Source organism: Beta vulgaris, chromosome 2, assembly GCF_026745355.1.
Source record: "Beta vulgaris subsp. vulgaris cultivar EL10 chromosome 2, EL10.2, whole genome shotgun sequence".
Lineage (NCBI taxonomy): Eukaryota > Viridiplantae > Streptophyta > Magnoliopsida > Caryophyllales > Amaranthaceae > Beta > Beta vulgaris.
The window spans coordinates 54,102,916-54,117,159 of NC_079203.1; the positions used below are offsets into that span (position 1 = coordinate 54,102,916).

Sequence of the window (14,244 nt, forward strand, 5' to 3'; positions counted from 1 at the left end):
ATGCGTGGTACTTTTGACTTAAGAATGAGCCTTACAAGTTATAAACCACCAAAATCTCTATTTTCTAGAAAAAAAGTCCAAAATTGTTCGGATGATAAAGGTTATGTTGTTTTGAACTTATTTTTAATTTAGTTAGGTTTTATTTAGTTACTCTCTATATTTTAGTTTCTCTGTATTTCAATTCAGTACAAATTCTCTCATTCCAAAAAAAAGGGAGCCAAAAGGCTTTTTAATAATAATAATCCCGACTATAACTGATCGAGAATTCGAGATCAATAATACACAATACATGTCTTTTTATAATGATTCCAATAAAAAATTATTTGATTAATTGGTTAACTTATATATTGTTTTTTCAAACTTTTTTTCTTCATTTCTCTCATTCCCTTTCTCTACCTACTCATTTAAAGTATAAGATTATTTGACAATTTACATATTCATGGTCATTAAATCATTTTGAGAAGAAAAATAGGGCATAAATTTTTTATAAGTGGAACATATGTTAGTTATGCTACTATTGAGGCATAATAATTAATAAAATAAATTATAAAATCCCCCTCTATTTCCAAGTTATAATATATACAATCTACAGAAAGAAAAATGTCAAATAAAGTAACCCCACAAACAGAATGTTAAGATGTTTGATAAATCTCTAACGAGTAGATACATCTAACACAATTTTTTTGTACAACAAATATTGTCTGTGTTTTATGTAACAAATAAAGAAAAACAACACAAACAATATTTGTATCTACACAAACAATAGTTGTTATATACGCAAACAATATTTGTTACACAAAAAATCATATTAGACGTATCTACCCGTTAGTTGTTTATCATACCTCGACGACCTGTTTGATAGTCGTTAATAAATTGCGGTAATGAGATTGAATTTTAGTGTAATTTTATTAAGGAAGCACCCTTAAAATCTCCATGGGAGGCATTTTTTCTCCATGGGCAAGCAATCTCACCTCTAAACTTGTGTTTTTGTCTCCAAGGGGGAAAAAATTTTCATTACCACTCATTACCATCTACAAGGTGGTATTGGATGGGAATGAAAATTCAAGAATAAAAGTGGACACTTTAGGATAAATTAGCATTACAATGGGAATGGACAATGATATTTTTCACAAATTTACACACAAATTCATTCTCATTACCATCATTTATGACCAACTACCAAACATGCCGCGAATGTTAAAAGGAGAATAATAATGTTACATGGTTTGTTCTTTTTCTTTCATTATTTTAGCCAATAATGCACATAGGACATAGTTTTCAAGAGTATAGAACGTCACCTAAATAATCACTTTAGTTCCATAAATGAGCTCAAATACTATACCCTAATTGGCTAATTCCCATAAAAAAAAGTAGCATATCCTAACTAACATAATTAGGACGAATCGATTTAATCAATAACTAAACTACATCAATTCACAACCTAAGTTTGAATTGAAGAGGGGGGAAAAGTTCATCAACAAGTTACTTGCATGCTCCACCATGATGTATGCTCCTAGGTGCACCATGTATATTAGCATTGGTATCTTTCTACCATCTTTCATCCCCTAACCAATTGTCCTTCTCCTTTGGACCAGTTGGACCTTCTTCCCTGGAGAGTTCCGCCGGAAACTTGCCAACAAAGTTCGCAATTGAACACCTTACTACTCGTGGAAGTCGTTTGACTATCTTATCAAGCTCTTTCCTCGAATCATAGACGATCTTTGGTCCCCATTCTCTCATAAACTGCAGCCATTGAGGCTCAGTAACATCCGCTCCTAGATATTCAGCAGCAACAATCTGGTACTGAGTACTACAATCTAAACAGAAATTACTTTTACCACAATCATTTCTTACACCAATACCAAAACTTGATGAACCCTGAAGATAGCTCCCCGGATGTGGGAAGCTAGCATGGCCGCTCTTGGATGAGTACACAATAGCCCGATTCCCCTCCACGAACTCCAAATCACAAGCACTTACCCATGCACCACCACTATGCTGTGAGAAGTACATGCTATGAAGTTCACCAGTGAAGTTGCTTATACGAAGAGTAAAATGTTCCCAATCACCAACATGTTCACCTGTTGTTTGGTTAGTACATGTCAGAAACACATAATTTTTTCTAATGTTGTGTCCCCATGTTCATTAGAAACCTACATTGTATCATCACATTCCTTTCAAGTGTTCATAGTACCCTATGGTTTTGGAAAGATTTCAGTTAAGCCCCTACTATTATCTCACAATCAATAAAATTCTGTTCATCAGATGTTTTTGTGAGTTCTACAATCAATTTTTAGGATTGAAAACTTATTTAAGTAGCTAAATTTTTTGGTATAAAATCATAATGCATAACACATCTCTATAACAGAATTTATTAACGAAGAGATAACAGAGTGGCCATCAACAAAGACTTCTATGATTACACAAATACTGTGTAAGTTATGAAAAAGGTGAAGGTATAACATATTCAAGAAATAGAAGGATCCATAGAAAAAAAATGCAAAGAAAAACTATGTTCACCTGTCTTTCTCATTGCAATATTAGTTGGTCCAATCTTTAGAGTAGCTGGTCCATTGAATGGCGAAAAAACCCACATTGCTATATCAGTAAAAGTACCACCTAGAGCCGGTTTTACATGAACATAAACTTCAGCACTTTCGAGATTTCCATGCTTGAAAATTTTCCTTAGATCATCATCCTCGGGAAAATCTATCCAGAACTCGCCATCATTCGTTCCACCACCAGGCAGATTTGAGCCGTCTGCATTGATGGCTTCACCATTGCGCTGTTGCCCTGCTTTAAATAAAAGAGCTCCATTTTTGAAGAACCATGAGACAGAAGATGGAAAATAGACCTCTCGAGGATGGAAGAGTATGGTAGGACCATAATGATGAATTAGCATATGGATTTGATCCAGATTTGGCATGCCGTACTTCCATTTTGAGTCCTTATTCTTTAAACAAACAACGGGCATTTCTGATATAGTAGTCCATAGGCTACTACAGAAGAAGGTCCCTACAGAGACACCTTTCCCTAGCATACCTCTATCACACGGCCTAGTCTCGAAAACTTTGAAAGGGATTTTTCGAAATTTTGAGACCATGTCAAGCAATAAACCACAAGTCTCACAATCATCAATAAGATCTTCTCTTACACATCTTACTTCATCTAAATCAGGCTTACCGGGCTGGTTTGTAACAACAAACCCTAGGGCTTTATAACCCAAAGGAGGTTTCGGTAGCCAAAAATAACCCGGTTGATCATGTATACCCATACCATCATCAGAATTCCAGACTATAGTATAGTCAACTGGCATTGCAAGAGCCGCTGAAGAGATGGCTTCAGAGTCTGTACTGACACGACTGTGTGACAGCGAGTCCTTAGCCACAAGAACATATCCATTCAAAGGCTTGCCATTTGGTTGACAGTAATGACCAAGGCAGAAAAAACCTTCAGGTATTCCTAAGGGTTTATAAAATGAAATACCTTTTCTCTTGTCATGTGAAAGATGAGAGCCCCAAACAAACTCGAACCTGGTTATTTCTGCAACTTGTAATTCACCCAGATTGATTGTTCCAGTGGCAAACCCTTGTCCTAGTTAAAATTAACAATACGCTATGTCATTGTGATTCTTCAGGAATACATGTCAAATTTTATCAGAAAACTATGAAATACTATCTTCCAGATTAATTCAGATTAGTTTCACTAGCATGAATCAATCTGATGCATTTGAAGTTCTGTTAAATTCCTGCAGCTTTCCTAACTTCTGGCATCAAATATTTCAACCATTTAATAAGTGTACCCTCAGTTCAAAACTAATCAGCATATTGTCCTTGCTAAGATCTCATGATTTTTGGACATGAAGCATACAGTAGACCTTAGAACCTTGTAAAAAGACCCTTTACAGTAGATGTGACAATATCACTTAATAGGACGAAAGACATTGCTAAATACAATCATGAAAAACGGAAATATGCAACTTTAAACCAAGATCTTAGAGGTCGTTTAGTTAAACATATGAAGTGCTACTTCTTAGAAGTTCTATCTCCTCATAAGTGTTCAAAGTTGTTTGTTTGAGTGCAACGAAACAAAAATTCTCATCAGAAGTTCTACTTACCTAAAAAAAGCTAAGTAACTAAGGAAGTGAAACTTTCAACAAGTGTAAATTTGTACTTTCGTGCGTGTATGTCAACCACAAATTGACAGTTGGTTTCACTCCCCTAAAACTCTTCATGCTTTTTCATGTTAACCAAATAAGCAATCACTATATCTAAGTAACATTGCCTACCATATTACTACATAACACAAACAACAAAAATTACAAAAACAAGGCTATAGTTCATTTTATATGGGATTTCACTATTTTAACAACAACCCACATGCCTATATTGTTCAGACTCGTCGTTTCACCTCAAGAACCCAAAGAACCCGTATTAGATTCTCGACACATGGACATGGCTAGGAATCTTGGAGACTTCATTTTGGGCCAAAAAAACTAAAAAGTTCTACACGATAGCCCAGTTGGACACTTAGACACATACTCGTATCAGACATGAGTATCCGAATCCGAACAATAGCCACAGCCACATACACATTATGCATAATTAAACAATAGAGGACTAGTTAACCAAAACAAAAATAAATTAAGATTACAAGTTTTAAAAAAATATACCATCAGGCCAATTAGGCAATTGAGCTGGCAATAAGAAAGTAGTAAATGAAGGGGAAAGATTTATAGAGTTATTTGCATCAATGCGGTGGCATGCAAACGTCTTCCTCAATCTCTCCCCCATTAACTCTGTCTCAAATTCAACAAACCCATTTTTTTCTTGTTCTTTTTTTCCTTTTTTACCTATAATGATATTGGATTTTCCACAATGAGGGAGTTAATGAAATCAGAATTTCAGGAATTTGATTGGAGGGTTTTATATGATTTCTTAAAAACTGGGATTGTTTAGGTCGAAGTTTTAAGATTTACTGTCTTGTTACATACATTTCCACTATTAATTTGGGGGGGTTTGTTATGAATTTTGATGATGGCGCCATGAAAATATAGAGGAGAGAGATGGTTAAAATTGGATCTAATTATTTATCTTCCTCTTCTTCTTCTTTAAATGGGGTGGTTTTAGTTTTGTTTAACAATAATGTTACGCTACAAAATGAGTCCATATTATAGTAGTATCATATAAAATCCAAAAAAAAATTAAGAATGTCTTGGCCTAATGGTTAAGTGAGGACTTAGAGGTTGGCATGGGCCGGACCAGCACGTGAGCCGGCACGAGCCCGCTCGAGGCCCGGCCTGTTGTTCGCTACGTGGGCCGCGGGCCTGTCACGGTCAAGAAATTTTATTTCAGACCCGCACCTGCACGATCCCGCATGGGCCAGCTTGCGGCCGAACCCCGAATGCTCTTTTCCTTTGTTTTTTAGCCTAAAACTGTCAAAAATACAAAAAAAACACCATAAAACATAGGCCATGCCCGCGGGAGGCACGAGCCCAACCTGCGACCCCGTGGGCCTAGGCCGAGCCGCGGACAAAATTTGGAAATTTCAAGCTTGACCCGCCATTTCCCCAAGCCCGCGGGCCGAGCTCGTGAACAGGCCCGGCCCATGCCCAATTCTAAGTGAGGTGTTGTGAACGATAGGTTACATGTTCGAATCCCCCCTCCCTTTCTTTGTATTTAATATGCCTTTCGTGGTTCATATAGATGAAAATATATACATAGAATTCTAAAAAAAATTGGATCCAATGAAAAAGCCCAAATTACAATCGTATCAAGTGGAATTTTCCAAAATTTTATTTTATACTCTTAAAAAAGGTTCCATTTTATTTTATTGTTTTGATCAGGAGGTTTATATTTAATTTGTTATGGTAAAACATTTTTCCATTACTACATCAAACTCAAAGTCACAATTAATAGCAAAGACGTGTGAGTTACAATAGTAAAATAAAAATAAAAACAAAGAAGAGGTAATATTTCTCATTGCAAAATGGAATACATTACAAATTCACGAAATTCTTTCTTTTTTTAAGGTAAAATGAATATTCCTTGTATAAGTGGTATCTTTGATCAGGAGAGTTGAAATTCCCACTAAAATCAAACCCTTATCACAAGGGTGGAAGGAAGGTCCCAATCAACTAATTCAACATTGATTCTTAGTGACAAAAATAATTATGATAAACCTAGTGTTTCTCAACACTTGTACTATTTATTTGCTATAATTTCAATATATGCAAAAGTCTTATTGTTTATGCTTTTTTGGTTATCAACTTGTTAAAAGTTTTAAATAAGCAACGAAACCCAAGGGCTCCGAATTAATAAAAAGAACTTCAATATACTGATTAATAGAAATGCAGAATTAGATATATAAGAAGAATATACATTATATTAGCTAAAAAGAAACCTAAGCAATGTATTCAGCTCAAAATAATTGAATTTAATTATAGTAATTATTAGTATTTACTGACTCGAAAACAAATAAGATATGCTAAAAGCCTGAAATAATGGCATTAACGGAACTTCATTAATCTAATTCTAATAAAGGAAATACATATTCAAATACCAAACGAATCGATTACGAAACAAAAATATTCTCTGCTAATAATCACTATCTCCTCAAAGCTGATCCTAGACAACACATTTTCATAAATTAAGCTTTGTAGAATTAATAAAGCAATCTAAAATCCTAATGTAGATCCTATCAGAAAAAATTCCACTTACACATTACACCTATGATACTCAATTGGTAGTCCTTCAGAGATATGGTGTGTCTTACCTGAAAACATAGCTTGTAAAGCCCTAGGATTAACTCCACTAGAACTTATTGTACTTCCCATAATCTAACGCATAAATGAATTAGTTAACCTTGACAAGTCTCAATTCAATAAAATCACCATATGTTTTAATAGGACAAGTTACATGGTACATGTTATATAGTGAGAGTCGTAACATATGTTAACTAATATAAGAGTGAGTGATAGTCTAGTAGTTACTGGTTAGAACTTTTTTTCCGATTTCAAGAGGTTCTGAATCGATTTTCACCTTTGTCAATTTGAGATCCCCTTTATTTTCTCCAACTTGTCAAGATTTCTCCTTTTCTTATTAAAAAAATATTGACTAATATTTTGATACACACCAGGTACATCATATTCGTAGATTTTAAAAATAAGTGATCTTATTTAGAATTTTTCAGGACAAATAGAATCCACCTCGCAATTTACAATGACATTGCGATGAGTTCCCAAACCGAGATGAACTCAGACAAGATGAACATCATGTACAGGATTTCATGAAATTTATAGTACAAGTACAACCTCGCCTGTAAAGCAAACAGACTGAAACTAACATCAAAGCTTACCCATGAATGAATGATCACATGCACAACTCTATACATGCTTATGCTCTTTGTATTTACATAGATTCTATTTCTAATAAATCACATTCGTCATGTACTCGAATAATTGCCAAGGACGCTAACCTAACAACTTGTCGAGGTTTCTCCTTATTAAAAAACATTATTGAAAAAAATGTTGACCCAATATTTTGATACAAACAAGGTACATCATATTCGTAGATTATAAAAAACAAGTGATCTTATTTAGAATTTCTCAGGACAAACAACATCCACCTTGCAAATTACAATGATGTTGCACTGAGTTCCCAAACCGAGATGAACTCAGAACTCAAACAAGATGAACATCATGTACAGTATTGCCCAAAATCTATAGTACAAGTACAACCTCGCCTGAAAAGCAAGCAGACTGAAACTAACATCAAAGCCTACCCATGAATGAATGATCACATGCACAACTGTATACATGCCTATGCTCTTGTATTTACATAGATTCTAATAAATCACATTCGTCATATACTTGAACAATTGCTAAGGACGCTAACCTAACAAAATTGAGCCAAGACTTGCCAAAGTCCTCGGCTCAAGTAGGAGACTCTGCTAGTAATAGTGTATGCCACCAGCCACACGCCACGTTTTTTGCCACACAATCATCCAACTTTACTTGAGACGGAATGTTCCGATCAATCACATCGCCCAGACCGAGCTACAGAACAGAATCAAGTTGTTAGATGTGACCATGGTACACTACAGCTATGGCCCAATAGGAACCTATTGTTTTCCTTACCACAAAAAAAAGAAAAAGAGAAGAAAAGAACTACAACGACCTATTTGCTCACCTGTCCATACTTATTCCAACCCCAGCAGAAAACTTTTCCATCTTCTGCACGAAAGAAGCAGAACATTAGCAACAAATATTAGCTCTAATATAACACAAACTGATACTAATACACTACAAGAAACCTGTAATTTCATAACAAGTTCACATGCTGAATTGCTGATACAATATCACTGAAACATGAGACGGAGGTAAAATAAGCATATTGGCCAGAACATATATGGATATTTAAACTCATAAAACCAATTTACTACATTTTGTAACAAGCAACTATGATATTCCCAGTAATTATATGGTCTACAGATTTCTGGTACATACAAAAGCTACAAAGACCAACAATTCATCAATGATGAATTTCCAAGTAGCATGCTTATAGGCTGTAGACATAAGCTAGCTGTAGAAGGTGCAAGTAATCTACATCAACTTTATATATACTTCATTGCCCCTAAAAATATCTTAATGGTACTGTGAATACCTGTAACTATGGCACTATGACGAGCACCACAAGACACAATCGTTGCATTAACATTGTCTACACTTGGTGCCTCCAACAGCCTTGGGAGCGTCTGAAAGAAATATAAAGGTTAATCCATCTATTGATAAACCACAAAAACGAGCCTGCCAGCCAGCTCTAGCAGGTATCACGAAAGTATGTCAAACAAAATAATCCAAAAAGGTGTGGAATAGATACAAAATCCAGCAGTAAATACATCCTCAGGAACCGGGAAGGGGTTGTAACAAATACAATGATGTACAATCGTGCATAGATGACAATGGATACATCATCCATTTGAAAAGGATTTACCTCTGCTTGGTCAGAACCAGTTCCCAGCTGCCCAAATTGATTTCCTCCAAAGGCATATACATCACCATCAGCAGATATACAGAGAGTGTGCCATAAGCCTGCAGCTACTGACTCAATCCTAATACCAAGCAATGAGGAAACACAAGTAGGGCTTAGCACATCATCTGTAGCTCCTTGCCCGCACTGCAACAGCACAGTCAAAATTTGTTAATACTGTATCATGAGAAGTAGTCAATTATTTCATTGACTTTCCCTTTAACAACAAATACACATTAAGCAGTAAAGTTAGAAGAAAAGAATCATCTGATCCCTTGCTAGAGTGTGCTTCATCTTGAACATCTACTTGGCTTTTTTCTCCACCAATTTTATTTACCTACATAACCATACCAAATAGCAGTTGATGCAATGGATATCCAAGAATGTAAACAAGAGTATAAAATCCCCTTGTACAATAATAAGATAAGAAGAGCTTCTAATGTTACTAAAATGACATTTATATTTAAGATTGTATATAACTAAGGTGAAGCATAATTAGTGGAACTGAGAATGAAAACCAATAATGTCTCACAGTCAACTAGTAATGCAGATTTGATGACAAACAAGGATCAATGCATCAAACTGACTGTTACACATGTGTGTTGGCAGAAACAGTACTCCAGGAGCTAGACTCTGGACTCTGGAGTCACAAAAATGAACACATTTGTCATGGCAATAGATTCGCACGTTCTAAATTTTCTCAAAGTTACATTCTCTTGTTAAAAAATATACATGAAAAGAACATAACTTCCCATATATAAAGTCACATGGTTCTCCATTCTCCAATTTCAGTATCCCATACCAAAATTTTTTATCACGTTGCTATATACTCCTACATTTTTATCCTCCTTTAGATCTTGGGTTTAGTACTCATTATCTTCAAAAGAAAAATTTTCACCATCACGTGCATTATAACAATCATATCCAACTACTAAAGAGAATCTCAAATCTGTTCATCACAAAGTGCTAAGAACCGATATTTTAAGGGGAAGGGTATTTTAGGTAGTATCTTTATTTAACTTGGGGAATAAGTTGAATAGTTTGTTAGGGAAAGTAGTATGAATAGAGCAACTTAGAATGTGAAAGGAGGTGGAAAATAGATGAGAAATTGGGTGAACTCATAGTAGTTCAATCAAGAGAGGATCAAGCCTCTTAAAACGCTTGAATATCATTTACATTTGTTATTTTTTCAGTTATTAATCAATCAAAGTCATCTTCTTCCCTTAATTTCTCCATCTTAACACTATAATCTGTCCAAACTATGTTAATTCATAGCACAAAGCTGCCACTTCTTACTGTTGTGATTGCTCCCACATCTAACTTTTGCTTCCTAAACAGAAGTGGCGCACAAATGTAACTCGTGTAAGAGAAGATGTATATTTCTATCATCCCACTAAACGAAACAATAAATCTTTACAGCTAGTATGAGTGTCTCATATAACAAAAGAATTTCCTTGAGAACTAATTAGAGAAACTAACGAATGTTTAGCTACCCCCCTGTTACCAGCAATCACTGTTTAAAGGAACCACTAAAATTGGATGAAAAGAATTTAGCATAATTTCCTGCTAACTTCTGAAAGATTGACTTGTCGACACTAGGTACATCAGCCCAACATCAAATTCCGATAATTCTACGCTGCTATGGAAATTTTCTACTGCAACAAACAAGCATAGCGAAAATAAATATGCATCTCTTACATACCTGTCCATAAAGACCCCAACCGAAAGCTATAATTGCTCCAGCATCTATTCAATACAATCACATAATTAAGTCAGTGTATAGCATGAAAAATCTATACATACAATCAGCTGCTCACCAACTTCCAGCTTGACCAGAAGTAATGTCAAAAAAGGAACAGAACTAGGCTTAGAATTAGTAGGATGTTTTATTGATTTCATTCTCGTATGAGCACGTTCAATATCCATGATTCAGACCTCATTGTATTGACATAGACTTGTCTTTCAGTGCATGTGAGGAGAAATAACGAGAATTATGCGATCCTCACCTGTGATTGCTGCACTGTGTCGTCCCCCACAGGCAATGCTCTTGATGTATGTCCCAGGAACTCTATATCCAATGCCATCCGAGCTTAAAGTTGAATGTCTATCCTTCCTATAAGACGACTCTATACACGGTACAGGATGTGGAGATGACACCATGCGTATCCTTGAGCCCAAACCTAGTTGTCCTTCACCTCCATAACCCCAACCCCACACTTGTCCAACATCTGAAGCTTCACGGAAAATAGAACCCATCAGCAGTCTCATAAAGCGCAGTAAAGCATCATTTTGAGTAATCAAATTTTGCATATAACTCCAACACAAGACAATCATCGACTACAATAACACCCAAAAAAGAAAGTTCCTAACTTTCGTACGGTTAACAAACTTTCTCTGTTAAAATTTACAATTTGGCAGTTTATTTTCAAAAGAATTTCCCCGCTACACCTACTCAGTATAGCTATGTGGCACACTCTAGCAAGCATTGACTTTGATTCCTGTGGTGACACTTACTGAAAGCAGAGTCACGCTAAAATCTGCTGATGCAGCGAAATTACCTGATAATGCTAAAGTATGTCTGCCTCCAGCAGCAACAGTTGATATCCTCACTCCGGGGCTAAGCGTCACTAGACAGGGCAAAGCGGAAAGAGTTTCTTCACTAGCTGAGGAACTTTCAGCAGTTTGTTTAGCTGATGAAACTCGTCTTCGCTTCACAGATTCTTCTCCTGCTCCTTTACTGTCTACAGCAGTTCCTGACCCACTACCACTAGCATTTTTGGAGCCTCGAGGGCTAACTGCCAAAATTCATCTATGAAGCAAGTCTAAAAGCTCAACCAGCTAAAGAGCAGGTGTTTTTAATTAGCCTAAGAGTAATTGACCGGCCATAATTACCTTGTTCTGTAAAAACAGAACTTTGTTTTTCAAGTTGATCCTTCTCTAAGTTCCCTCCAGGAGAAGAATCTCCAAAAACCTTGCCGGAGGGGACACACTCCTTCCATCCCCAAGTATAAACTTCTCCTCTATCTATATTCAATGAGGTCAAAACTTGATTGGAGATGGATTCAAACAGAGAGCAAATACAAGAGCAAGAGATAGAAATCACTGGTGATACCTGTAACTGAGACACAATGTGCCCAACCAGCAGCTGATCTTACAATGGGAGCTTCTGTAGGGAGTGGAAAAGGCTCTGGCGTTTCCTTGAGATATCCAGCAGTACATCATTTGAGTCAGTTCGAAAAGGGGGGAAAAACTAGTTGCCCTGCTCTAGTTCTTTGTTTCAAAATAGTTGCAACATTTCTATGTTCTTCATTAATCACTACAACTAGTTGCCCTGCTCTAGTTCTTTGTTTCAAAATAGTTGGAACATTTCTATCTTCTTCATTAATCACTACATACCTCTTGGACACACATATTAAAGCAGTAGAAAACTTAGAGAAAATTGGGGTCCCCCCAACACCATGTTAAAAGTAGGTATGTTGGTTACTAAAAGTGGGTATGTAGTACCAATAGCAAAGTGCCATAAGAGAGAAATGTAGTGACTAATAAAAAAACAGACGAAGTATATAACTAAAAACTGATCTTGCAAGATATAAGTGGTCATCATAGTGCATCGAACACCACGAAAAAACAAATGTTAACAAATGTTGGCAACTATTTTGACACAGAGGAAGTAGTACTCGGGGCGTGCATTACCCCATGTTTTCCAGAAGTCACATAGCTCTGCCCTAAATCATCAGTAGAGCCCCAAGTTATGAGCTTCCCAGTATCTATATCAAAACACAACACCGCAAGTCAGAATATCCACTACAATACCAAAGTATAAATGACGTCCAATACAATGCTGGAAAAGAATGCAATTATCAAAACTTCAACATTGTAATAACAACACCAAAATTCATATCCATAATGTCACATTATAGCACGCCATATCAAACCCAATCAATCCCCCCCCCCCCCAAAAAAACACATTTACTTCAAAATTTTGACCAATAACCCATCATCTTTGTTCTTTTTCTTCAAAAGTTCAATTTTCACCAATTATGATCAAGACTTTTTTTTTTTTAAGGTAAGATGAATATGGCTTGCAGAGGACAAAAATCGAACTCCGTCTCAAGAGTATAAAGAGCGCCTCCAACCAACTAGACCAACCTTGATTCACTGTAATCAAACAACTTAAAAGAAATGTCACATAGTTTTCATAACATTTATTTCAACCCCCCCCCCCCCAAACAACCACAAGTCCAAACCCTAATTTTACAATCAACATTCAAATGAAAGCACACTAGCTCACAAACAATACAAGCAAAAGGAGAGAGAAAATCACCAGAAATAGCCATAGCAAAACCACAACCACCACCACCAACATCCTTCCAAGAAGCTCCAATCGACGGCGGAAGCTTAACAATTACCGGCGATTGTAACGGCGTTCTTTGCGGCAATGCTCCCGGTAAATACCCCCACATATACACTCTTCTTTCTCTCTCCTCAACCTCCATTTCCACTTCCATTTCTCCACCTTCTGTTGCTTCCCCACCATTCATGGCACCTTTCTTCAACCCCAATTTTTTTTTTAAGAGAGATAAAAATCAAAATTTCAATTATACATACAACAAAAAGAAAATCAACAACAATGACAATCAACTAAAAACCTACCACAAATGTTTTGAGGAGAGAGAAAGTCGGTCTTTATAATTACTTAGTGGTGAAGACTGTATAGGAGAGAGAAAGAGGGGAAATTTGATTGTTTGAACATTTGGGGAAATAATTTTGCCCTAATTTTATGAAATTGGGAATGAAGAAAGAGGGACAAATAAAAAGAGGGCGTATCATTATCGGAGTAACCCGTGTGCCACGTAGGATTGTTACGTCTGTCAGAGGACACGTGGAGAATTCTCAACCGCTAAAATGCAAGGAAGAATTCTAGCCAGGAGTTTCCCAGAACTTTCTGGAAGGGTTCTTTCTTTAATGACTTCGTGTTCGACTCAGATTTTGACACGTGGCGTGATCTTTGGGATTATACCAATCATTAAATTTGACTCTTTTAAAAAAAAATTGTACGAATTGAGTGATTATTTAGTGAATCTTTGAATATTAGTGATTTTAGTGGTTTGGAGAGCTATGAAGTTAACATGTGTAGATTGTGAGTGCTTTTTAAATTTGTTTCTTTGGGGTAAATTAGTGGTAGTGGTACAACTTGTTTTTGGACTATAAATGT

At 36.1% G+C, this 14,244-nt stretch overlaps 2 protein-coding genes across 8 annotated transcripts; both read right to left on the reverse strand.

Moving 5' to 3' along the window:
* Window positions 1–1,212: 1,212 nt before the first annotated feature.
* LOC104904693 (hypothetical protein At1g04090) lies at window positions 1,213–8,036 on the reverse strand. 2 transcript variants are annotated; one of them, XM_057392812.1, is made up of 4 exons: window positions 7,896–8,036; window positions 3,487–3,594; window positions 2,521–3,379; window positions 1,213–2,081 (listed from the first exon to the last, which is right to left on the reverse strand). In XM_057392812.1, exons 2-4 carry the CDS (start codon window positions 3,499–3,501, stop codon window positions 1,549–1,551), a joined length of 1,407 nt encoding a protein of 468 aa, XP_057248795.1. In that variant the 5' UTR covers window positions 3,502–3,594; window positions 7,896–8,036; the 3' UTR covers window positions 1,213–1,548. The 2 variants fall into 2 exon arrangements, with proteins under 2 accessions (XP_057248795.1, XP_057248796.1); XM_057392813.1 differs by lacking the exon at window positions 7,896–8,036 and adding an exon at window positions 4,673–5,665 and having other exon boundaries at window positions 2,521–3,594.
* On the reverse strand, window positions 7,570–13,843 carry LOC104904667 (ultraviolet-B receptor UVR8). Of its 6 annotated transcripts, none has more exons than XR_007271666.2 (13): window positions 13,683–13,843; window positions 13,354–13,579; window positions 12,723–12,796; window positions 12,142–12,226; window positions 11,922–12,053; window positions 11,588–11,824; window positions 11,036–11,263; window positions 10,732–10,775; window positions 8,994–9,176; window positions 8,664–8,754; window positions 8,314–8,361; window positions 8,190–8,230; window positions 7,952–8,056 (listed from the first exon to the last, which is right to left on the reverse strand). XR_007271666.2 is itself a non-coding variant. In XM_010693027.4 (12 exons), the coding sequence occupies exons 2-12, from the start codon at window positions 13,568–13,570 to the stop codon at window positions 7,934–7,936; spliced, it is 1,452 nt and encodes a 483-aa protein (XP_010691329.1). In that variant the 5' UTR covers window positions 13,571–13,579; window positions 13,683–13,843; the 3' UTR covers window positions 7,570–7,933. The 6 variants fall into 6 exon arrangements, 4 of the variants coding, with proteins under 4 accessions (XP_010691329.1, XP_019107318.1, XP_010691312.1 ...); XR_791634.4 differs by having other exon boundaries at window positions 8,190–8,233; XM_010693027.4 differs by lacking the exon at window positions 8,314–8,361 and having other exon boundaries at window positions 7,570–8,056; window positions 8,190–8,233; window positions 11,036–11,257.
* Between the last annotated feature and the right edge of the window lie 401 nt (window positions 13,844–14,244).